The 26,683-nt window shown below is 36.2% G+C and overlaps 1 protein-coding gene across 1 annotated transcript; it reads left to right on the top strand.

Annotated features, from left to right (window-relative positions):
• Positions 1 to 18,475: 18,475 nt before the first annotated feature.
• On the top strand, positions 18,476 to 23,769 carry LOC113062579 (C-type lectin domain family 4 member F-like). The gene is made up of 7 exons (XM_026232513.1): positions 18,476 to 18,594; positions 19,034 to 19,081; positions 22,411 to 22,482; positions 22,689 to 22,760; positions 22,883 to 23,040; positions 23,151 to 23,263; positions 23,457 to 23,769. Exons 2-7 carry the CDS (start codon positions 19,048 to 19,050, stop codon positions 23,620 to 23,622), a joined length of 615 nt encoding a protein of 204 aa, XP_026088298.1. The 5' UTR covers positions 18,476 to 18,594; positions 19,034 to 19,047; the 3' UTR covers positions 23,623 to 23,769.
• The last annotated feature ends 2,914 nt before the right edge of the window (positions 23,770 to 26,683 follow it).

The raw sequence follows: 26,683 nt of genomic DNA, 5'->3' as shown, positions 1-26,683 counted from the left end.
TCAATTTATCTATATGTTAACTTGAAAATAAAAAGAAGCAATTTTTATAATATTTTGTTTCATTGTAATGGCTGTATATATACACCTAATATCTGTTGGTGAGTTGGCTTGTGTTTGGCATTTTTAATAACATTTATTTATTTATTTAAATTAAGCATTTATTCCATCTCAATTGGTCTAATATGTGCATGAAAATATTTGACACTATTTATTTGGACAATCATTCTGGCTGTAAGTTCTCTAAACTCTTTATCCTAAAAAAAAATCAATAGTTCATTGGAGTGCATTTCTTTGAATGGCTGCTTCTTTCTGATTTACTTTTTAAAGCTTAAGGAAAGAACAAGGAAACAAAGTTTGATTTGCACAAAGTTTTAATTGCACATTATAATTCATTATTCACAGCCCGGTCTTGTAATCTCACTGTGAATGGCTGGATAGCTTGTCATGGAAAGCTGTATTTATTCAACTCTGATAAACTGAACTGGTCAAGCAGTCGTGTTTTCTGTATTTCAAAAGGAGCAGATCTGGTCACCATAACCAGCCAAACAGAACAGGCAAGTCAGATCAGTTACAGTCTAGAGTATTGCTATTGATACGCATTTGTGCAAACAGTTCACACAAAATATGTATAAATGGAAATATGAAATCTTCACAGATCCTACAGTATGATGACTATGTCATGACCAAAACCACTCACAGTTCCTGCACTTATATTTTGTTGTGGAAATTATGATTACCCGAGTTGATGATTAAGTGCTCCTAGCTTGAGTTTGGTGTATGTAATGAGGTAAAAGATGTGTGTTTCTCCTTTAGGATTTTCTGGTCTCTAAAATTAAACAGACACACTGGATTGGTCTCAATGATCTGAAAACTGAAGGACACTGGGTTTGGGTGAATAACCAAACCCTCAATGAAACTGGAGTACAGTAAGAAATTAATTACTGTAAAATAAATACAGCTGATAATCACTGTAGTTTGAATGACAAATTATTGTGATTTTTGTAAAAAAAAAAAAAATAATAATTTAAGACTTAACATTATCACGTAAAGGGTTAGTTCACCCAAAATTAATAACTCACCCTCATGTTGTTCCAAACCAGTAAGACCTCCATATATCTTCGGAACACAGTTTAAGATATTTTAGATTTAGTCCGAGAGCTCTCAGTCCCTCCATTGAAGCAGTGTGTACGGTATACTGTCCATGTCCAGAAAGGTAAGAAAAACATCATCAAAGTAGTCCATGTGACATCAGAGGGTCAGTTAGAATTTTATGAAGCATCGAAAATACATTTTTGGTCCAAAAATAGCAAAAACTACGACTTTATTCAGGACTGTCTTCTCTTCCGGTCTGTTGTGAGTGCGTTCACTGCAGTTTGTGATATCCGGTTCACGAATGAACCTGAACTTTTTGAACCAATTCACCAAATCGAACTGTATCATTTTAAATGGGTCGTGTCTCCAATACGCATTAATCCGCAAATGACTTAAGATGTTAACTTTTTTAATGTGGCTGACACTCCCTCTGAGTTCAAACAAACCAATATCCCGGAGTAATGCATGAACTCAAACAGTACACTGACTGTAATGTAATACATTTTGAGCAACATGACATTAGCTACTGATAATGTAGGAAACCGCAGATAAATGTGCATAATCAATTGCATGAATGTACAAAAGGTATCACAACTTGTTCAAAAGAATGAGAAACTGGTTTCATGATGTGTATAAATGACTAGATGATGTGGAGGTTGTACAAGTAGTTTTGAGAATTTCATTTCTGATTTGAGAAATGCACCAAAGTGACTGAGAAAAACTATAACATGAATGAACAATGAACAATACATTGAGTCGTTCAGTTGCTGAAAGCGCTGCTTCTTCTTCTTGTGTGACAGTGTCAGCGTTAAGGTACAATACTGCCACCTGGGCACTCAACCAAGTACTGTCGCTGGAGTATTTACATGAGGTGTTATCATAAGAGAACCGTTAATTTTAAATATAGCTGTATTTCGTTAGCCTGACTACATCAGACTTTGTACTTCCGCTCGATTTCTGTTCTCTTCTGTAATCCACCTGAGATAGCAAACTATCTTCCAGTTTTCCTCCGGCTCTAAAACAGCTGGCCAATTAATGAACAGAGGAAAGGCTGAGAGCCGTGACATAGACGCTAAGCGCCGAATTTAAGATTGTAGTTTAGGATAGGGAAATCTAAAACGACAGTGGACATGGAGACACGGGATGCTATTTGATCTGTTGTGGAGAATATTCCTGGTATTTGCCAGCTGAAGCCGGAAAAAAAAGAGTGTTTGTTTCACATTTTGAATGGAGGTGATGTTGTGGCCCTACTCCCGACAGGTTTTGGGAAAAGTTTATTTTTTTATACAGGCTAGTATATCGCACACACTACATTAACAAAATATCGATGATGCTTTAAATATCACAGTTATCGTCAATACCGGTATATCTCGACACCCCATATATATATATATATATATATATATATATATATATATATATATATATATATATATATATATATATATACATACATACATACATACACACACGCACACTCAGGGCTCGCAAAATGTCAAAATCCCTGGTAGCCTTTTGGACAGACATTCTTCAGGTTTTGGTAGCCCAAATATATATACATACATACATACAAGGGTCAGTGGCCCTTGGCTAGGTATTGTTGGTAGAATTCGGCCCTTTGCGAAAACTAATTGAGGAGCCCTGGTTCATACTATACCATTTAAGGTGTTAAACTCCAGATGAGTTTCTAAGAATTTAATGCATATATTTTTTCTAAGTAGCCAGGACATTTAAGAAACTAAAATAACTGCCCTGCCCAAATACCCACACTTGCGCTTCACCACTTGTCACCTTGGCCCAAGTGTTCAAGTTAGAAAGAAAATAAACTTCTAAATGTTTGTTCATCAGTCCCTATAACATGACAATTTAATTTGTGGTTCTTCTAATTAAGTGATAAAAAGCAGTTGCAAATGTTGTAAAAAATAAATATCCCCATTACTCATCTTTTCACCAATAAAATGTTAAAACATTTTTACACAAAATTAAATGTAATATCTAAATATTATATTAAAATTGAATGTACATTGGAAATGTTTCCGTGACCTCCCACAAGATCTCGGCAAAAATTCCCATGATTTATTTCCAGAACATGATGCATGATGGGATATACTAAGCCTTGAATATCACCCCCAAGCTCTCTCAAGTGGCCAAGAACAGAAATGTAGGTTTTTGTACGAGACAAACATCTCTTTCTCACACTTGTCTTGCATTCACACACATCAGAAAGATTTGCCGTTATCTCTCAGCTCATCAAAAACTCAATAATGCATGTGACTGCATGGCCATTGGTTCGTGCAGTGAAATAAAAACATACCGATGACTCCACAGCCATTACCAATTTCCATTTCATACTCCCAAAAACAAATTTGATAGTGAAGAAACATCTACTAAACCATTATTATTTTTGGTTGTTGTTGTTATAACTACTGCAAAATAATAATAATACATTTAAAAAAATGCACAAAGTCAGAATGCACAAATAATTCTAATTAGCTGTCAAATAAATATTTTAGGAGGTGGCATAAAAATTTAAAATCTACATTTTATTATTCCTTATTTTCAAAGACTATCACTTATCCAAACATGTAATTTCTCTGTTTGCGATTCAGACTCATAACTTCCTGTATTTATTAATAAAGATGAAACTTTATGTGACTTCCTTATTCTCAGCAATCTCAACTAGCACTAGTCTCATAGGGCATGTCTTTTGTCTCCTTGTAAAGTAGTTCTATCATGTCTCATGGAATGGATTCAGTGTATGAAAATTCTAGCTTCATACTTCAAACAGTTGCTTCAGGTGAAAAATGCTCTCGATACAAAGGTAAGGCTTAAATATTAGTAGTATGCATTCATTTCTATTTTAATGATTTAGGACTGGTTTTCATGTACTGTGTAAACACATGATATGATCTGTTCATGATGCATTTCCTGGGAATCAACAGTCAACACTGTCATTTAAATAAAATAAAATAAAATAAAATGTCTTTCAAATAATTTCTGTTTAAATATTTTCTGTTCATGCACCTAAAATTATGTTGTGTATTTGGTGTAATGTGTGACCGGGATAAGTCACTACGACTCTGCATTGTGTTGTATAGTGTAGTGTGGAATAAAGACTGGAGTCGGTCTACTCGTTCAGTGGTTTTTCTTTTATCCAAGAGGCTGTGTAATCTGCATAAGTTAGATGTTGTTATCAATTGTTGTGCAATCAATTTGCCAACTTCTGCTTACTCTGCACAGACCTCTGCTCAGACTGAAGAGAGCAATATAGAGAATCTCATATTTCACAATAATAAAGTAGAATTATTGTGAGTAGTGGGGCGGGACTGAGAGTCATGGGAATGGAGTGAGGCTTGTGGAGTCCAAAAAGAAGAGATCGGAAGGATACGAAAGAGGAGCGACGTTGTTTTGTGTTTATTTTGTTATTAAAGATTCATTTGAATGTCCACCGGTTCCCGCCTCCTTCTTCCCATGAATTGGAAGTTTTATATTGTTACACTGGTGCCGAAACCCGGGAGGAAGTGGGGTGAATTCGCGGTGCCATCGAGTAGGGCATAGCAGTCTGGCACCATTGACGCTCGAGGCAGTGGGCTGGAGTGAGTTGCCGGGGATGGACGAGCTTGCTGCTGGCTGCCCGCGATGTGGAGGGGTGGCTGCCGTCCATGAGGAAGCGGAGGATTCAGCGCCATTCGCCAGGGGGCCAGAGCCTGCTGCCATCCCATAGAATGAGGAGGAGCAGGGAACGGGGGACTCATGCCAGCGGCCCGAAAAGGGAGGAGCCGTCGCCGGGAATGTCATGCTGTCCACCGAGGGCCATCCAGTGCCACCGCCAGGCACCGCGGAAGAGTTCACAGCTGGTGGGTGTCGAGCGGCAGTTTTTTTTTTTATTCTCTCCTCTCTCGTCTCTGTCACTCCTCATCCTTCCATCTTCTTTTCTCTCGCCTCGTCTGCCTGTCCTTACCCTAAGTTTCCCGCAGCCACCATGAGTGGTCCCCCAGGGGGAAGGGGGGGAGGTGGGCGTAGAGCACAGTCTCTGGAGTATCCCCCGGCCTGCATGGGGTGATGGGGGTATGTGACGAATGGGGCGGGGCCGAGAGCCGTGGGAACGGAGCGAGGCTTGTGGAGTGATTGAGAAATGAGCGACACCTGCTCAACTCACTGGTCTCCATGAGGAGTCGTCCGTAAAGGGGCTGTCACAATGTTTTGTGTTTATTTTGTAATTAAAGATTTTTTTGAATGTCCGCCAGTTGCCGCCTCCTTCTTCCCGTGTTTTTATGTTGTTACAAATATAAAAGAAAATAGCAATGATATAATAAAAAATCAAATCAAGTACATCACCATTTTTGCTGAATTTCTTATATGAAATACTTTCCTTAAAGCAGTCAACAGTGAATACCAAAGAAAAATATCAAACAGGGATGTGCAGAGACCTTTGGAGGGGCAGGTGCTCAAAGTATAAATGGGCACATTAAGCACAGCTTTTATATGGCTGCGCTCCTTGTGTACCGAAACAGATGCTTACAGCAGCAAATGCCTTGGTGTAGTTTTGAAAAGAAACCCAGAACAGAAAATAACCTTTTAAGTTTAAAATATTTTTTTCTTTGCACCTTTTAATTACTCTGCAATTATAAACTGAATGTTATGACTATTCATAGTATAATAATAATAATAATAATAATAATAATGAGTTTACAGGGTATGGTGGTTTTGCTGTTGTAAACACTACTGTTTCTGTTGTAGAAAAAAATATTTTGTCATATTTAAAATAGAATTCTATTCTAATACTGTTCTGAATGTATTATTATTTTAAAGATAATGATAATTAAAAAAAAGGAAAGGATTGATAAGCATAACTCGGGTGATTTGAAAATCAGTATAAGCCTGTTTTGTCTGTGTGATAATTATATTAATGCACTTTGAAAAATATATATTTTATTAATAATAGTTCAAAGTATGAATATTTTTTGTCAGATAATGTAACAATAAAAGACAAGATCCCTCGAAACCCTTTAAACTGTTTTCCGATCAAACAGCAAGAACAAAAGAGAACAGGCACCTTTGTTTATATTACTTTGTGTAGAAAAGTGTTAGTTGCATTTTTTTATATTTAATTAAAATTTAATTTTAAAGGGGTCATATGCATTGCTAAAAATAACATTATTTTTTCTATTTGTTGTAATGCAATGTTTTTATGCGGTATAAGGTTAAAAAACACACTATGTTCCACATAATGCACATTATTGTTTCTCCTCTATGCGCCACCTTTCTGAAAAACGTAGATTTTTACAAAGTTCATCATTCTGAAAAGTGAGGTGTGCTCTGATTGGCCAGCTATCCTGTGCATTGTGATTGGATAAATACATCAAGCATGTGAAAGAAATATTACACCCTTATCATACTGTGATGGTGTCTCCCAGCGCGATGAGACAAAAATAAAACCCATTACAAACTAGGTATTTGTTGCATCCAGTGGGAAGATAATTACTGATTATAATGACATATAATGTCTTTTTACGTGTTGTGTATCATGCCTCGTAAATATAAAACCATGTCTTCATTTGTGATTGGAGAAATAACAAATGTTACTCTACACTGCTCAAAACTCACATTGTTAAAAAACTAACTTACAGGCTGTGAATCAGAAGCGCCAGACTGTCTTTGCAAAGTTGGAATTGCCCCACTATATAGAAACATCCTTTGTGTATAGACACATTGCAGGCTACTCTACAGGTACAGACTACTCTACAGAACAGTCCTCTATAAACTGTGCTGCAGACATCTGAATATTTGGGTTGAACTGTTCTGGAACAGTGTTGTAAATAAAACTCAACCACTGATTTCTAGTTATGTCCTCTTTTGGAAGGTCAAACATAGTAATTCCACTTTCACAACGAAACACACAGCATCACAGATGCTGGACTTAAGTGAGGAATGGCTGGCAAATTCGCTGATCTGTGCTATGCCAATATCCTCAGCGACCAGCACATGTTGAAGTGGATATCGTCCTCTTTTGGAAGGCCAAACAAAGTAATTTAGCTTTCACAACAAAACACACAGCGGCTCCACAATATGGCGGTGACAACAATACTACTGCAAGAATAAAAGCCACACCTTCTTTCTTTGAATGAACATCTGTGTGGCGTTATGTAAATCTTGCCACATTGTGATGTATACATGTGGGGGCATGTTTAAACAAGGTGTTTTAGGAGGGCGTGGACAAGTCTTGACTTTAATAAAGAAAATCTCTTTGGGTTTGAGACTTTAGTTTTTGCAACTTTAGGGATCTTATCTAAGCACGAACAGCTTGTAACACTCCAAAGAGAAGTAATTAAGTTAATTCTAATTAAGTAATCCTAATTAAGTGATTAATAGCAGTTGCATGTACCAAATATCTCTACTACTCATCGTTGCACCAATAAAACATAAAAAAACAGTTTTCTTACAATTATATATAATAGGGCTGGGTATCGATTCAGATGTTCAAGATCGATTCGATTTCGATTCACAAGCTCTCAAATCGATTCGATTTCGATTCTCGATTTGATTTCGATTTTCGATTCAATTTTCTATTAGAGCTGTAATCGGGCTTTAAAAGTTAAGCCCGAGATGTCCCGAGCCCGACACGTACATTTTGATTGACAGCTTTTTAAAAGCCCGAACCCATTTACAACCCGACATTATTCAAATGACCCCAGCACACAGCTCTTTTACCTTTTGTCAGGAATGAGTCATTTATAGGCTACATGGTTTAACATAATTTAGCCTATACATGACTAACGTAATAGGCCACTTGGAAGTTTGAACAAAGAAATAAAATAAGTCCTCTTTAACATCGTAACATCTCAGCACTCTATAAATAGCCCGGTATAGGCTTGTTTAGCATATAAATAGGCCAACGCACCAATAAAAACAAGTCTTTCTTAAAAATTTTAATTAAGATAAATTCTAAATTAAGATGGGTATTTGGCAATAACGAAATGAATTAAGATAAAGGCTCTGCCGGATTTGCTTCGCCATAGCAGCTGACATAATAAAATAATAATGCCAACATTAGCTTATAAAGCCTACTCTGTCTACATTATGCATTTAAGACTCAAATAATATTTAGTTATTATTTGAAAAACATTTACTCACCAAGATTAGGTAAGGCCTGCCTGTTTTTGTGGAGGAAAATGATTGAATCCACTGTAGATGGCTTCAGCGCGCTCCTGCGCTCACTGATGGTGCGTCATTATTCACTCATTATTCTCATTATAAACAAGGTCAAAACTTTTCCAAACCTCAGACTTAGCTTTAGTTGCTGGTGCTACCAAAATGTAATCGTTAGAAGCAAGCCTCCGTTTCAACTACTCAGCGTACATTTTCGTATCTTTCTCGCGCTAATCGAAACACATTACATGACCGCTCATTTACCTCACAAGCCCGAGCCCGGCCCGATTGGTTCGATTGGCAATGGGCTTCTTCACACTGCCTGAACATGTGCAATTGTGCTTTTGAAGACAACTGACCAAGCGCACCTGTCCGCGCGGTTGTCTGCTCAGAGCCTCGGCACAAACTCTCCGATGGCGATGTTTACATCAAGCCTGCATAGCGGTCCATAGCGGGCTCACGGACGCGGAAAGTATAAGCAGTGTTGGGCAAGTTACTTTTAAAAAGTAATTAGTTACAGTTACTAGTTACTTCTTCCAAAAAGTAACTAAATTAGTAACTCAGTTACAAATTTTTAAAGTAACTAGTTACTTAAGAAAGTAACTATTGCGTTACTTTCAAGTAAAATTACATTTTAAATGCTCAAACGTGACCCCACCTCTACCCCTCTTTAAAGGAACTTAAAATACATGTGCATGTTCAATTATTTATGATAAATCTGAATATTATAATGAAATGGACACTTAATACAATACATTATTAACAGAAACATGAAACATTGTACACACATCTAAAAAAAAAAGTTGCTGGTGGACAAAGTGAGACTAGCCTCCAATCAAATGGCATGTATGTAGATATTATGTTTATATAGTGGATCAATGCAAATAACACGATAGATTTTTGGGAACTTTTGATATTTCCTTTTATTGTTTCTTTAATTTCTTGAAGGAAAAAGTAATGTATATACTTCTATTTAGAGAAGGCTACTTTTGGATTATTTGGGCTCGTCGCCATACCTGTCTCTCGTTGACTGACTGGCTTGTGTTGTTCGTTGTGTGTCCTGTCCTGTCCGATGATGGGTCGTTCGCGAATGAGCGTTAGTGATGATGGATCGACTCGTTCGCGAATGAGCTTTTGATGAGTCATTCGCGATTCGCGAATGAGCCGACTCTAAGAGCCGGCTTTTTTAGTTGAACTTCGGGAGCTGGCTCGCATATCTGAAGAGCCAACTCTATTTTTTCAAATTTAGCCTATAGAAATTAAATAATTATGTAATAAAAATTGAAATATTAAAGTCAAAGTCATTTAAAGAGCCGTTTGTGAGCCAAAGAGCCGGCTCTTTTCAGTGAGCTGAGTCAAAAGAGCCGAATTCCCATCACTACTATGCGTGTTTTCGAAAACCCGCCCAACTCTACCTCTGATTGGCTTACAATGAAATTTTACTCTACCTCAGCCAATCGTCAGCATTTATGCGCTTGTCTCGTGCTCTGCCCACTAAACAAGGAAGAACAGTAAAAAAAAGTATTTGCCTCTCGCTCAGAGATCTAGTTGGTCTGATGAAAAAAAAAAAAACAGCTTCATCATCAGTTATAGTAACACGCCGCATTTTTTGGCAGTAACGGTAACGGCGTTATTAAGATGAGAAGAGTAATCAATTAGATTACTCGTTACTGGAAAAAGTAATGCCGTTAGTAACGCCGTTATTTATAACGCCGTTATTCCCATCACTGAGTATAAGAGGCTTTAAGATGCAGTCTGTAAGACGCGAACGGGAGCATGACCTGATGCGCAACATTACAGAAAATGTGCGTTCACAAATGTATCCTATGTTGATCCAAATATGGAAAGCACTTTCGAATTTAATAATAATATGAGGTTCTCTCCAGAGATGTTGTGCCACATTTCTTTCAATTAAGGATGATTGCTGCGTAGTATAAGGTGTTTCCATTTGCTTTAACTTCTTCAAGTGAGTTGCAAAAGTTTTGTGTGTGTGTGTTCAGCATATGGTGGGCCGCATTTGAATTCGTGACAGGCCGCGGGTTGAGAACCACTTCTTTAAGCACTGAATGAATGAATGACAGGTTCGTTGATATCGCACAAGGCACATAAGAGGGTGACATCTAGTGGAGAAGATTTGTAAATAGATTAACGCTAATCTTACGTTCAGTGTCTGCGGAAATAAATATGGAAAAAAATCGATTCATGGCCTTTGAGAATCGATTTTGAATCGACCACATTTTAAAAAAAGATTAATCGAAAAATATATTTTTTTACCCAGCCCTAATATATAATATCTAAATTCTTATATTAATATTTGACTTACATGGAAAGATTACCATGACCTCCCGTGAGATCTCGGCAAAAAGTCTCACAATATTTTTTCCCAGAAAATTATGCATGATGGGATATTCTATATGGTGCCTGTAAGGTGACTTGTTCGGTTTAAGTAGTTTTGTCGTGGCGAAGAAATAATAACTTGTGGAAACATGATAGTACGTCGTGGCCACGAGATATTAATTTGTGGGAACGTCATATTAACTCGTGGGAACGTCATATTATGTCGTGGCCTCGAGATCATTTTGTCGAGGTAAAGACATCCTTATGTCATGGCCTCGAGATGCTATGTTGAGGGAACGACATGTTTTTCTCGTGGCCACGAGTTTAATGGGTAAACAAATCTGCGTGACCATAGCAACCCAGGATTATCAGAGATGGAATCATTAATATTTTATTTTGAATTAAGAAATTATTATATTAACCATATGCTTTGGCTACCAGGCTGTTTTACATGTGATCGTCAGTATCCAAATGAAGTTTATCATAAATAAATATTACATAAAGTGCATAATAAAATATAAAAACTTTTTTTTATCCATCCTACAGTCTTGTAAGTCCATTAACTGATAGTCTTTCCCACGTAATATGCATTATTATAATTACATAATAATAGTTTATTATTATTATTAGCCTATTATTATTGTTTATATTTTTTATTTTGTTTATATTCATTTTTTTGCTTCAATTTCGATCTCTTTACTTAACATTCCAAATACTTTTGTAAATATCGAGCTTTGCGTTAGTTCAGTCAGGTCATGTTAGTCATGCTTGCATCAGCTGACAGTCAGCTGTTCCTGACGTGTACCAATCCAGTCTTGACACCTATCACCTGCGGTCTATTTAAATTCCCATTATTCAGTATCTCTCCATCGCATTGTTGCTTGCAATTAACTCCCTCCTCCAACCCCAACTCCACCAACTGAACCTGTAATCTGATCTAACTTGTTCTTTCTTTACAGTGTCTTCATTGGAACCAGTCTCTATGACATTTTGTTTACAACTCATGTAATTGTGAATTGTAATTATGTATGCTTATATTGGTTCTGTTCTGTACCCCAGGGGGGATTGTCTTGCTGCTCTCCCCGCTCTGTCCAAGCATGGCTGCATGGACAGGCGTGTGGAGTGTTGCCCAGAACATTACCATACCGCCAACACTAACTGTATGCAATTATAATTGTCATTAAATATACTTGACGGAAGTGGTCCTGATTGAAAATAGCATACTGTAAATCCTCGACATTAACATAAAATGTCATAAATGCATTAAATGTAAATGCATAAATTTAATGTATAATGTAATGTATAAATAATATAATAATTTATTAATTAAAAATAAAATATTAATGATTCCATCTCTGATAATCCTGGGTTGCTATGGTCACGCAAGTTTGTTTACGCATTAAACTCGTCGTGGCCACGAGAAAAACATGTCGTTCCCTCAACATAGCATCTCGAGGCCACGACATAAGGATGTCGTTACCTCGACTAAAAGATCTCGTGGCCACAACATAATATGACATTCCCACAAGTTAATATGACCTTCCCACAAATTAAAGTGGCCACGAAATAGTATCACGTTCCCACAAGTTATTATGTCGTGGCCACGACAAAACTAAGTAAACCGAACAAGTCACCTTACGGGCACCATAATTCCAAGCCTCTGGAGCTCTCACACTCTCAAGTGGCCAAGAACATCTGTTGCATGCTTGTCTTGCACACACACACCCACACACGCACTCACATACAGGGCCGGCGCTAGCCATTTGAGTGCCCTAAGCAGCCCCCACCTCCCCTCCCCTCCCTGACTTGTATCTGTATCTGGGCTAGGTGCTGTAGCAGAGTCTGATCTGGTTGGTGGCTGGTGTTGTTGGCTACAACTGCTGGTTGATGGTTCTTCCTCCTGGCCTTGAGTTGCTCCTTGCATGTATTTTAGCATTGACCCTGCATTCAGAAATAAAAGACAAAATATTCAGGGATTCTACTGAAATGCATTTTTGATTGAACCATCAACCATCATACAAAAATATTGCACACATTAGTCTTTTATATAGGCCTCTGTGTCACTGAAACATTTAAAATTCAAAACTCTATTTTACCTTTAAAAGAGGTCTGATGAGGCACAATATAATAGTTCTGTACATAATTTGTAGGGCTGGGAAAAGATTAACCGCGATTAATCACATCCAAAATAACAGTTTGTCTACATGATATATGTTTGTGTACTGTGTATAATTATTTTGTATATATAATTTATATAATTTGTATAATTATTTTGTATATATAATTTATATATACAAAATAATTATATTATTATAATAATTATATATAGTCACAAGTTCAGACTGAGGCAGATAGACATTGTATTGAAGCGAAGAAATTACAATAGGGAACGTTCTGCACATCTGTAACGTACTGGGAAAATTAGCTTTATTTGTCATTCAAATATGACGATGAGGACCCCAACGATTGGCCTTCCTTTCCTTCTCAAACAAACTGCATCTTTAACAGCCCAAGTTTCACAATTTCCCCGGACCCCGTTAAAATAAAAGACTCAGGCCGGTGACACACTGGATGCGTGGCGTGAGCGCCGCGTGTCTGAAGCGTCCCAGAAGCGTGGCGGATTCTGTGTCTTTACACACCAGAAGCGTGCCTGACGCGGCGCTGGCGCGCTGCTGCTGTAGAGGGAGACCGTTGACAGACCAGGCTCATGTCTTCATTACAACAATATATACTTTTGTTCACACACCTACACCTACGCCTACTGATAAAGGACACCGTCAAAAGTATTGACGGCGAAATAGATTATGTTTGACAGGTGCAATATTTGAAAATCGATAATTATGTATTTATTTATTTTATTACCTTTATATCTGAATTTATGTCAACCTATAGACTTTCAAATATCAAAATATCAGGAATTCATATGTATTTGTGTACAAAATGACATTTAAACACATTTTCCTATTATATTTTGCCTGGAAAAGCTTCCAACACGCGCGCGTGTCGCGGTAAAAATAGGCGTCGGTTCTATTTCTAGCAAGCAAGCGTTTGCCGCGCGTCTCGAGTCGCGCCTGAGACGCGCATCTCACGCAGGCGGTCTGTAAGCTCTAACCTGTTAACATGGGAGCCGAATTAAAAACCGACACGCCACGCGGCTGAGACGCTTGCGCCACGCATCCAGTGTGTCACCGGCCTAACATTTTTATTTAAAACATTGTCTTACCTGCAAGCGACGCGCGAGCATCTTCCCGCTGTCTCTTCTTTTTTCTTTTTTCCGCCGCCGACTCTTGGTGCCTTTTCGAGGCCATGTCTGAGGTCGGTGTCTGCCAAATTTGATTGAGGCATAATTCGAACAGACCACTGGGAGGTGGGGAAGGGGGGGGCACCAGAGGGAGACTGGCACAGAGATTCACCTTTTTCTCGACTAATTTGGTCTAGGCCTATATTACTTTTGTATTGCTTTTGTATATTAACATGCTTTTAGAAATTTTTTATTTGTTATTTATACTAGTAGCCTATTGTGTGGATTTTTTCACGACCCAGATTTTTTGGTGCCCCCCCCCAAGCACTTGGTGCCCTACGCGCAGTGCGTGATGTGCGTGTGCGGAGCGCCGGCCCTGCTCACACACACACACACACACACACACACATCAAATACTGAAGATTTCCTTTTATCTCTCAGCTCATCGAAAACAAAAGCATACTGAAGCAAACTGAAACAGTCTAAAGTACACTTTAGTACAGAGAAGAAAATAATACAGAAAATAAAATAAAACTTGTGGTTAAAGGGTTAGTTCGCCCAAAAATGAAAATTATCTCATTAATAACTCACCCTTATGCTGTTCCAAACATGTAAGGCTTCCTTTTATCTTCGGAACACAGTTTAAGATATTTTAGATTTAGTCCGAGAGCTCTCAGTCCCTCCATTGAAGCTGTGTGTACGGTATACTGTCCATGTCCAGAAAGGTAAGAAAAACATCAAAGTAGTCCATGTGACATCAGAGGGTCAGTTGGAATTTTTTGAAGCATCGAAAAAACATTTTGGTCCAAAAATAGCAAAAACGACGACTTTATTCAGCATTGTCTTCTCTTCCGTGTCTGTGTGAGAGAGAGTTCAAATCAAAGCAGCTGGATTTCCGGTTCGCGAACGAATCATTCAGTTCACCAAATCGAACTGAATCGTTTTAAACGATTAGTATCTCTAATACGCATTAATCCACAAATGACTTAAGCTGTTAACTTTTTTAATGGGGCAGACACTCCCTCTGAGTTCAAACAAACCAATATCCAAGAGTAATTAATGTACTCAAACAGTACACCGACTGAACAGCTGTGATGAACACCGAGCCGAGCCAGATAAGGAACAATAGACTGACTCGTTCACGAGCAACAGGATCGCCTTTCTGGGCAGTCCCCACACAGAGAATACACATTCACTGAAATGGAATGCTCTCCTGTTTCTCCTCTCTCAGTGAGCCTTGGAGAGAGAAACAGTGGAGTCAGGGAACTAAGCAACTGGGTCCTTCTGAGCGATCTTAAGCCAGTACTGAGCCCACATGCTCGCTCTCCCCAATGCACTTTGATATGGCACAAAAGGGTAATGAGCTGCACAATAACTGAGACAGAGTGGTCAGTGAGAGCATGAGTCTTGCTCTTCTCCACTCATGGACCGTCTTCAATGAAGCAGCCCAGCTCAATCAAATATGTCAGTTCGCAGGTTGTATTGTAATCTCACAATTCTAAAGAGTTCTGACAAACATGGGTTGTCCTTCCCTTTACCCGTATACAATTATATCATTACGTATACAATCAAATTATTATTTTTCCTCTTTTCTCTCTCTCTCTCTCTTTCTGCCTCAGATTTAATTGGATTGAACATGCTCTCATGCTTGGTAGTTCGATAAACACATAATTTTTCACATAATTTACATTATTACAATACTTTTCTCATAAAAACGAAATGTGTTGTGATTGGTTAGTATGGAATTACATTTGCTTCAATACAAATGAATGAAACTTTATAAAACTGAATGTAACTTTTTCAGAAACTATCAAAAATATGGCATTACAAAAGAAGAAAAACACACTGAAAATATAAAAAAATTAACTCATTCGCACAAATTTAACAGTCTCTTCAAATATGTTTTTCTTTGTTAATGTTTTTCAAAGATTCATTTTCGCTAATCGTGGATTCTGAATGCATTGCCATAGATTTCGCTTATGCTTTGCAGTTTTTCGTTTGGTGTTTTGCAAACTTCTCGTGGGGGCGGGCTTAGCAGTGATCTAAGCTTTTGATGGACAGGTGCTCTCCAACCAGGGAAGTACAGGGAAGTGATTTGTATTACTAAATATGTAAATAATATTTGACCTTTAATTGTCTCAGTCTGTAAAGATGAGCTTATCTTTACAGACTGAGACAATCGAAGGTCAAATATTATTGACCTATTTAGTAATACAAAGCTTTTTTCTTTTTCTTTTTTTATTAATGCAGAGAACAAAAACATAAAAAAGTATAAACATACATCACATAGTATCAACCCCACACACACACACACACACACACACACACACAAAAACAATAAATAATAAAATAGACCTTAACTCTTTTTGTCAAAAAAATAAAATAAAATAATAATAATAATAATTCATTGTGTGGTCACATTCATTGGTTTAAATGGAACTTTGTGATATCATGATGAATGGGTGACAGTTTTTAATAAATTTAAAGGGAGGACTCTTTCCATGCTGTATACAATAATATATCAATTTAAATGTGATTCTGCAACACAGCCTGATCCAAACGCAGAATGTAGGTAAGGAAATGGTTATTAATTATTTGTATTGGCTGCCTTGACAAGTTATGCATCTGCTTGCTTTTCTGTGTAGTTGTTTTTGTGAATGTATATGCTTCAATAACAAATAATTGTAACATTTTACAATAAGAGCCATTAGTTATTGTTAGTTAATGTATTAAAGTGCTAATTATTGTAAAGTGTTACCCAAATAATGTATTTTGAAAGTTCACTTGAAACTAAGCTCAAACCCCGGATTGCCAGCCAGTGGTGGCACTCAAAGGTACCGTGTTGTTGTCTATGGCCTCTGTTTATTTTCTGCCACTTCTAGCCTTTTGATGAATCCTGCCATGACAGGTTCTCTCAGTATTTAGGAAAAGTCTTAAGTGAAAATTTCACCTTTTCCTGCATCAATCTGTCTCCATGACGACTCAGAAGTGTCAACTTCCTTTTTCATGAGCAGAGAAAGCACATCAGCCACTTCCTCTTTGTTTGCAGTCATGTCTCTGGTTTCTCTCACCCTTGAGCAGACTACAGTCAGTTTGCTTTCGTTTTGGCTGGTTAGTCACATCTAAAACGTGAACACTCAGAAACTGCAAAAATCAAATTGAAACTTTGTTTCTGATGACAAAGGTGAGTGAGCATTCAGCTCTTCATCCAAAATCCAATTCTTAACCTTCTTTACAATTTATAAGTCTCATCTGAACAGCAGTTTCTCACTCTGATTTCTCACTAAAATGATTTAACAAGCAGTTTCTTAGCAGAAAAAAAGCAAGCAATTGCTTCTTTGCAAAAATTCAAAACAGCAGTAAACTCACTAATTACTTTATATAGAATAATATATATTGTGTAATAGTAAAAAATTATTGGCCTTTCCTGTTTACTCGAAATATTACTGTGCAATGTCTGTTATATGTTTGACTTGGTCACCAGGTTTTGTTTTCATTCAGCACAATGTACATTTTTACAAGCACCATTTTAGTTAACATAAACCAAAATCATATAATCTCTGCAATGGATACATTTTTTATGCTGTATCCAAGGGATATGGGATGTAAATTATAGAAATTTTCAAATACACAGTATATTTAAACACATGCACTTAATATCTTGACAATATTTTTGACAATTTTGGCATCTCTTTATTTATCCATTAAAAAAATAATAAGTTGAAAAAATCTCAGGATAATCAATATTGAGCTATGGATCTTATTAAATTCTTAACATTTCTCAATCTTTAGTTGCAAACATGTTTCTAATTTATTACCTTAAATACAAGTTCCTATGATTCAAATTTCAAATAATACTTTGAATTATTATTGAACCCGGACTCAACTATTTTCTGCAATTCTCCAGCTGTGGCCCTTGGAGAGTCTTTAGCCACTCAAACTGACCTCCTCACCATGCATTAGGAAGATATAGACACACGTCCTCTTCCAGGCAGTTTCATAACATTTTCTGTTGGTTGGAAATTCTTAATTATTGCCCTGATGGTGGAAATGGGAATTCTCACTGCTCTAGCTCTTTTCTCAAAGCCACTTCACTAATTTGTGAAGCTCAATTATCTTTTGCTGCACATCATAAAAATATTCTCAGTTTTTTCTCATTGTGATGGATGATTAAGGGCATTTGGGCTTTGTTTTCCCCCCTATTGTGAAACAGGAGCCATTGGCTGGAATATTTTATGTTCATAATCACCCTGAAGTACTCAAAATGGTGAATATGAATGGGAATATACTTCAGAGTTATTTTACTCATAAGAATGTATAGGGGTGTCCTTAATTGTGACCAATGTTAATTAGAGAAAACATTTATTTCATAATGATAGTTTCACCAATTTTAAATTCTTATTATCCAATGAAAGGTTAGATTTTTATGAATTTAAAAAAAAAAAAAGATCAAAAGGATTAACAATGCAGATTAATTTTCACAGCCTTCTTTGATCATATTTTCCAAGGGTGTCCATATTTTTGAGCACGACTGTATGGCAGAAATTGGGCAAATATAATTTCAGGAAAAGTTCTGGACAGAAACAGTACACTGATTCAAAGGTTCAGAAATTATTTTCTTTATATAATCAAATTTATAACCACAGGTAACTTCACTGAAGAGCAAGAAAGTGAAAGAGAAGTTGATCTCCCTAAACGGACTAAAGTTCTTCTGACTGTTTTTGCTGTCTGTCTGGTGTTTGCTCTTGGAGGTCTCTGTATTCTGGGGATACTGTGTGAGTATAACTGATATATTCATATTAAAATAGATACACAGTACCAAGAAAACGTATGTTAACCCATTGGAATTGGATGGGATTTATGTATTAATTGGTCATGAATTGTTATCTGATCTTCACCAAAGTCACTATAGACAAACAAAATATTCTTAAAGCTTCAACATAACACGACACATAAAAAAATAAAAATAAATAAATAATAATAATAATAATAATAAAATGGTTATATAATATATATGTAATCTTTCATGTCTTTATTCCATGTTTTCCATGTGTGCGTGTGTTGTTATCTTAAGCACATTGTGTTTGTCTATACTTTGTTGAAGATCAGTTTTTGACCCATTAAGGCAGAAAACAACCATTTGGGTTCACATATTTTTCTTGACACTGTAGAAATATCAGTGACATCACTGCTACTGTTATTGTCTTTAATCAGATGCCAATGTTTCAATGCAACTGTCTGCCCAGACAACTAACAACACAAGTGAGTATAATATTTTTATGCATCCAAGAAACATGTTTCATTTAGTGTGCAAAGAGAAAGGACTACAAGAGTGAATTTGTCTGCTTGCTTTTGTTTTTACATTTTCTTCATAACTTTTTCTGTACCAGTAATGTCAAGACGGATTGAGGAAATTACAGCCAATTACACCAGAGTTAGAGAACATCTCCACATCAACAATAGTGAGTTATGTTAGGTTTGGACTAGGGTCTAGGGATGCATGATATATCGTCCCCCATAGCGATATGAATGAACTAAAAATAGGAAAGTATGCTTTTAGTTTACTTTTTATGTACTCCTCATAAATATACTTAAAATGACATTTAAGTATACTAGACTTATACTTATAAAAATTCTAAATATATTTGAGCTTTTCCTAGAATTAGTGTTTTCATTATTATATGGTAGAGGGCGCTAGTACACATCTCCTGCACAGAATTTCCCAAAAAAAAAAACACAAAAAGAAAAAAGAAATACCAGATACTAGGCGTTTCTCAATGTCTAGGATACTTCCTTGGCAGGACTGATCCTTCCAAGTCACATCCTTCAGAGGCTAGGCGAGACTCCTTTTTCGCATTCGGAGAACATGTAAATGGAACAGGGTAGCAAGTCACGTCAGTGAAAAGGTCCGTTTGAATAACGCTGTGAATGGTATCATTAAATTACTTTGGACAACTTAACTAGTTATTTATAAAATAAATGCCGATGACCCAATTGTTAAATGACAGGTCCGGTTCAGTTAACCATTTGTATTTGTATAATTTTCAAAATCAATACAGTAGTAATTTGTACTGTCATTTAAACGTCAAACTTTACTTATATTTACTACAGTTATAACAAATGTTTGGTAACGTGAATAAAAACCGTTAACGCTCCGACTACACTAACATTCTTCATTTTCGACATTCGACATTGAACTAGATAGCAAAGCTTCACGCATAGGATTGTGGGTGATTTGAGAGCGCGAAGAGCGCGAAGGATACACATATGCATACTTTCCTGTGTATGGGATATTCTTCGAACGAAGGACTCAGTCCTTGGTTGAAATTCTGAGGATCCTCGACATTGGAACAGTCCTTCGACGGATGTCGATGACGTAGAATCCTCGAAATACTGGCTTCCGAGGATCCTTCCTTGACATTGAGAAACACCTAATGGCTGCATCTGAAAACTAGGCAGGTGACTTGCTGCCTAACTACCGTATCAGGCAATGACTTTGCAGGCAGCATTTTTGCACGAAGCCACCTAATGACACTGATTTCGGACAGACTTCTGAGGCTGGTGAGAGCTTTGGTGATAACTAAGTGGATATTTCATTACTTCAATATTAATTTCTCGCTAGAAATGACATCAAAAGTGGAAAACTTTTATCAATAAGAAACATTTTTACACAAACTGACCACTGCCCGCAACTTTCAGATGCCATATTTATTTTTTGGCTTAACTGTCATGGAATGGAATGCACAGGATTGTGGGATATCAAAGGCAGTGAAGGATACATCTATGCTGCCTTCAAAAATCGGCCAGATGAAGGCATCTCAAGAGACAGGAACTGAAGCTAACATTGAATTCTGACGTGCCTTGATGCCTTCCTATCTTGGAATGCGTCTTTAGAAGGCAGCATTTTTAAGTTTTCGGATGCAGCCACTAGCACATGTAATATGATCATCTGACATGAAACAGCATCAAAACTGTAACGTTAAGGAATAAAATGTCGACCGATTGACATAGGTAATAATCGAATAAGTAATAATAACAGTCAAGCTTTGGGGTGTTGATAGTTTTTGTTGTTTTTGTTTACAAGCAGATACCCTGTTCTTTCTTTGGATGTTTTGTATGATCAGATATTCATACAACAAAATATATACTAATTAAAACCTAAATAGGGACATAGTAGTATACTTAAAGTATGATGTAAAGTTCATTTAAAGAAAACTTATTAGTATACTTGCAGTATAAAACTACTAAACTAGTAGTTTAGTGAGACTATAAAGTGTACAAAGTATTTAATTGCTAAACTATCAGTAAACCTATAAGTTAATTTTTTGTATAGTTGCAGTACAAACTACAAACATTGAGGTAAACTAGTTGTGTACTCAAAGTTGGCTACTGTTATTTTTATAGTATACTTAAAAATATACTTTTATATACTAGAAAGTGGGCCAATTTAGAAACAGTACACTTACAAGTATACTACTAGAACACTGATATTTTTATAATTGCTACATAAAGTATACTTAAAAATATACTTGAACTTTACAGAAGTATACTTAATAAAATAAACTTGTATACTACTTTTTGATAAGGGTCGTGTTGAACAGGTTATTTTTCAAAGTTGGTGCATAAAATTGATAAAGTGATACTGAAGTGTTACAATTTTATTTAGGCTATAGGCTTATAATTTATTGTAGGCTATAATAAACCTGTTTTAAAAAAAAAAAAAAAAAAAAAAAAACACGTTTAAAACATTTTCATTGAGGAGTAGCTAAGCTAATAGCCTTTTTAATTTTCCTAACAGTAACAGCGTCTCAGTTATGCGGTGATGTGCTATGTGTCACGTTAATGAACTTTTGTTTCCTTAGCTGGTCACCTTCCTCCTTGTTTGGGTTAATTGATTATTCCCCACCTGTCTCCAGTTCTCTCATTACCTTCTGTGTGTTTAAATACCCGGTCTGTTCAGTTCTCCCTTGTCCGTGATTGTATTAACACTTCTGTCTATGTTAATGCTGTTATTTGTATTGTATCCTAACCTATTGTTAGTAAACTCCTCTTTTGATCCCGATTCTCCTTGCAAATATTAATAATGACAGTACTGAATGATTTTGACAATATATCTGTCTATAGTCCTTACATGCTGGACCTCTTTCAACACACGCCATTTTTTACATGCAAGTAATTTTGTCCAGTAATATGTTTTCATTATTTGAGCATTATTTTATTTATTCGTAAGGCTGCTTTATGTTTGATTTATGTTTAAGTGTTTAATGCCTTTTAATGATGAGACTTTTTTTTTGGTAATCAGGCTCTCAAAAATTATGGATTTACATTTGGATTAAATGTGGACTTAGATTTATTGCCCAACATATCGGTTATCGGCTTTCATATTTAAAGAGTTATCGGTTATCAGTATTGGCCAAAATTGTCATATCGGTGCATCCCTAGTTCGGACTCATGCACCTACTAGGTTAAAGTGTACCAATTCTGAACCAGCTTTGATTCAGCTGATTTATTTTACACAAATACAAGTCAGTCTTTTGAACACATTTCTCCAACCACTTGTTTTCTTTTTCTTAATAACATTTCTGAACCAGTCATGGTGAGAAATACTGAGGAACTTACAGCCAACTACACCAGAGTTAGAGAACGACTGTCCATTTATGAAGGTGAGCTGTCTGCACTTCAGACCCATGAAAGATAAGGCAAAGAGTGAAACTAAATTTTCGGTGCATCCCTCATGCACCTACTAGGTTAAAGTACTAATTCTGAACCGTCTTTGATTAAGCTGATTTCTTTTACGCAAATACAAGTCTTTTGAACACATTTCTCCAACCACTTGTTTTCTTTTTCTTAATAACTGTCTCTGAACCAGTCAAAGTTAGAAATATTGAGGAACTTACAGCCAACTACACCAGAGTTAGAGAACAACTGTCCTTTTATGAAGGTGAGCTGTCTGCACTTCAGACCCATGAAAGATTAGGCAAAGAGTGAAACTTCTTATTTTTACTAATTTCAAAAACATTATTTACTAATCAAATGATGGTCTTTATATGCTCTTTATTTCAGCATTAACAGCTGAGTCTTTGAACTGTGACATGAACTGGACAGCTTACAATGGAAAGTTGTACTTCTTCAGCTCTAATAAAATGGACTGGTCAAGCAGTCGTGCTTTCTGTGTTTCAAAAGGAGCTGATCTGGTCACCATAACCAGCCAAACAGAACAGGTGAGAAAATTTCAAATTGGATGTAAGTTAAATCAAAAAATTGTATATGTTTGTCCTGTTTAAATCACAGTATTCAGGAACAGCATTGCATGTGACGTTTTCTCCATTAGGTGTTTCTGGCTTCTAAAATTAAAGCATGGTACTGGATTGGTCTCAATGATCTGGAAACTGAAGGACACTGGGTTTGGGTGAATAACCAAAGTCTCAATGAAATTGGAGTACAGTAAGAACTCAGACTACAATTACTTAAGTTGTGTAACAAACAAACAATGTAACAAAAAAAAAAAAAAAACTTTATTATTATCCACACATTCATCATTATTATATAACTGGAACATTTAAATCTTTGCATAATGGCATGTTTTTAACCAAAGATTATTTGTTTTTACCTTGGTCGCCTGTTTCTGATTTTGAAGGTTTTGGCACAAGAGAAAATCTGGAAAAAGTGAACCTGATAACTGGAACGTGGGGCTTACTGGAGAGGACTGTGCAATTGTGAAAAATGATACCAACTATTTAGACAGTTGGTTTGATGTTTCTTGCCATTCTGTGATGAAGTTTATCTGTGAAAAGAAATATTAATTTACCTTCTTCAGTGGTGCTTATATTGATGAGGTCTATTTTGTTTATGCACAGAAAAAAGGGCTTTTTTTATTTGCTTACTCATTTCAGGATAAGAAATGTGTTTAACATTGAAACTAATTGGATTTAGTGATACTAAATATAAAAATGATAGTGTATTTCAAGTTTATACTATTACAGAAAGTATTAATATTAAAGGTCCCCTTCTTCGTGATTCCATGTTTTAAACTTTAGTTAGTGTGTAATGTTGTTGTTAGAGTATAAATAATATCTGTAAAATTCTAAAGCACAAAGTTCAATGCCAAGCGAGATATTTGATTTAACAGAATTCGCCTACAAAAAACGACCCGTTTGGACTACATCCCTCTAGTTCCTGCAGTAATAACGTCACTAAAACAGTTTTTTGACTAACCACCGCCCACATGAATTCACAAACGGGGGGGGGGGGGGGGGTTGGGGGGGGGCTGTTGCGCTCCGACGGAGAAGAAGGAAGAGCTGTTTGTTTTTGTCGCCATGTCGTTGAAACGCTGTTTTTTCATCTCTGAGTCCAATCACCTTTGTTTGGGCTTCCCAGGAACGCTGTACTTTGAGATTAATGGTTACAATTTATGTTCAACTCGGTTCCCGAAAATTATAATGCACATGTAAAACTATGTGCAGCACATTTTGCTGAGGACAACTTTCTCAATCTCAATCAGTTTAATGCCGGATTCGCACAAAGATTATTCTTGAAAGATGGAGCAGTTCCCTTTTTGTATGGAGAAGGCGTTGTTTATGGACCACAACTGGTAAGTGTATTTTATTATTTAAGTTGGTGCGTTTAACAGTTTCTGTAACTTATTACACAAAGGGCAACGCTGTTTAGCTTTGTTAACTTGATGTTAGGGCTGTGCAAAAAAAAAACAAATGCGGTTTTCATGCGCATCTTGTCAGTAAAAATGCTCCTGTGACTATAAATACATCTCCAGCACGTGCGTTCTAGCCCAATCACGTTACCAGGAGGACAGCCTGCTCTCAGCTGCTGTCGAATCACAGCACAGGTACCGCTGGCCCAATCAGAACTCGTTACGTATTTCTGAAGGAGAGGCTTCATAGAACAAGGAAGTCATCAGCCCGTTTTTGTGACAGTGAAAACAGCAGTATACAGATAGGTGAGTTGTGTGAAAAATACTGTGTTTTTTTACACGCGAAACATGAACACATGTTATATTGCACATTGTAAACACAATCAAAGCTTCAAAAAAGCGCGTAAAACGGGACCTTTAATGTATGATTGGCAATGTATACTATTCAGTTTGATTAGAGGTGTAATTATTTGAATGTGTTGAGCAGACAAACTTTAAGGATAGTATAAAGACATTTGTGTTTTATCTAAATGAATAACTGAACTGAAGATATATTTACAATAATGTTTTTTTTTTTTTTTTTGCAATATTTGCATTTTGCACTTTTTTTTCAGTTACTTTGTAATTCTCTCTTTTCTATACATGAGGTAACTAATGCAGTGTCAGAAATGTGAGATTACTGCATCTCCGCTCACCGGCCACTGTTTAATAGGATTATCCTTGTTAGTAACCAAACAACCAGGCTCTTCTGGTAATATATGGAAACTAAATAATAGACTTTTATCTAATGATATATATATATATATTTTTTTTTTTGCAAACAAATAAAATCCCTCTGTCTAAAAGTAAAAGGAATGGATATGTCAAATAAAGGGAAGTGGGAATGGTTTAAATTTGAAACAAAGAGGTTGGTAATTGAAATGGGGAAAAGCATGTCAAAAACAAGTAAACTAAAACATAAAGAAATACTGATAAGGATTAACATACTCTGTGGTAAAACTAATGCTTTGGAGGAAGAAATAACGGAATTGAACTCCTTCCAAAAATTTTAATTTTTAAATTTAAATTTAATTTTAAAAATGTATTTAGAAAAAGCAAGTGGAGCCTTTGTACGATCCAGGGCTAGATGGATCGAAGAAGGTGAGAAGAACACAACATATTTCTATGGCTAAAAAAAAGAATTTGCAAATTTAGAAAAAATGACATAGTAATAGAAGACCCTAGCCAAATAAATGAAGAAATTCAACTCTTTTACTCTGACTTGTATAGCTCAAATTTCCACAAAGAGGACTGTGAATCCTTTTTTACTCAGATTAAGAGTAAGGATTGGGGAGAATTATAAAATAAGGTTAGAAGACAAAATAAACTGGCAAGAAATAGAAAATTCCCTGAAAAATATGAAAAATTGGAAGTCACCTGGAATTGATGGCTTGACCTCTGAATTTTTTTGGGAACATATCAAAGAACTGTTATTGAATGTATTTATAGAATGTATACAAGAAGGATGTCTTACTCCAACAATGAAAACTGGTATAATAACTCTACTCCCAAAAACAAAAAAGATCTAACAAATTTAGACAATTGGAGACCTATTACGTTGCTCTGCAACGATTATAAGTTTTTAGCGTTAATATATGCAGAGAGATTGAAAATAGTAATTGATAAAATAGTAGATGAAACTCAGTCTGCATTTATAAAAGGTAGAAGTATACATAATAATGTGAGATTAATATTGGACATCCTGGACAATCAGTCTATTTTGGAATCAGAAAGCCTGATTTTATTTATAGACTATTTCAAAGCTTTCGATTCTATAGAACACGATTTTTTATTTTCTACGTTAGAAGATTTTTGATTCTGAAAACATTTTTGTTCAGTGATCAAATCATCTATAATGATATCTACAGTTATGTCTCCTTAAACCCAGGACTAACACCTATAATAAATATAACTTGTGGAATAAGACAAGGATGTCCAATTAGTCCCAAGTTGTTCATTTTATGTACACAGCTACAAGCATATCTGATATTAAATCATCCAAATTTTCAGGGTATACATTTTTTTTATTACGAATTTCGACTCAGTTTGCAGACGACACTGTCTTCTTCCTTAGGGATAAATCTATGGTTAGCAATGCATTGCAAATAATTTCAATTTTTTTCCAAAGCTTCAGGTCTTCATTTAAATATGAAAAAGTGTGAACTACTTGCATTATT

The sequence above is a fragment of the Carassius auratus genome, chromosome 44 (genome assembly GCF_003368295.1).
Source record: "Carassius auratus strain Wakin chromosome 44, ASM336829v1, whole genome shotgun sequence".
Taxonomy (NCBI): domain Eukaryota; kingdom Metazoa; phylum Chordata; class Actinopteri; order Cypriniformes; family Cyprinidae; genus Carassius; species Carassius auratus.
This window is presented reverse-complemented; position numbering and strand designations above follow the sequence as displayed.

Bases quoted from the DNA above. Each gene is read 5' to 3' on its own strand.
- LOC113062579 (XM_026232513.1), top strand. From the start codon at position 19,048: ATGCAACTGTCTGCCCAGACAACTAACAACACAA. The intron at 19,082-22,410 runs GTGAGTATAATA...TTTCTGAACCAG, and splicing joins CCAGACAACTAACAACACAA to TCATGGTGAGAAATACTGAG. The intron at 23,041-23,150 runs GTGAGAAAATTT...TTTCTCCATTAG, and splicing joins TAACCAGCCAAACAGAACAG to GTGTTTCTGGCTTCTAAAAT.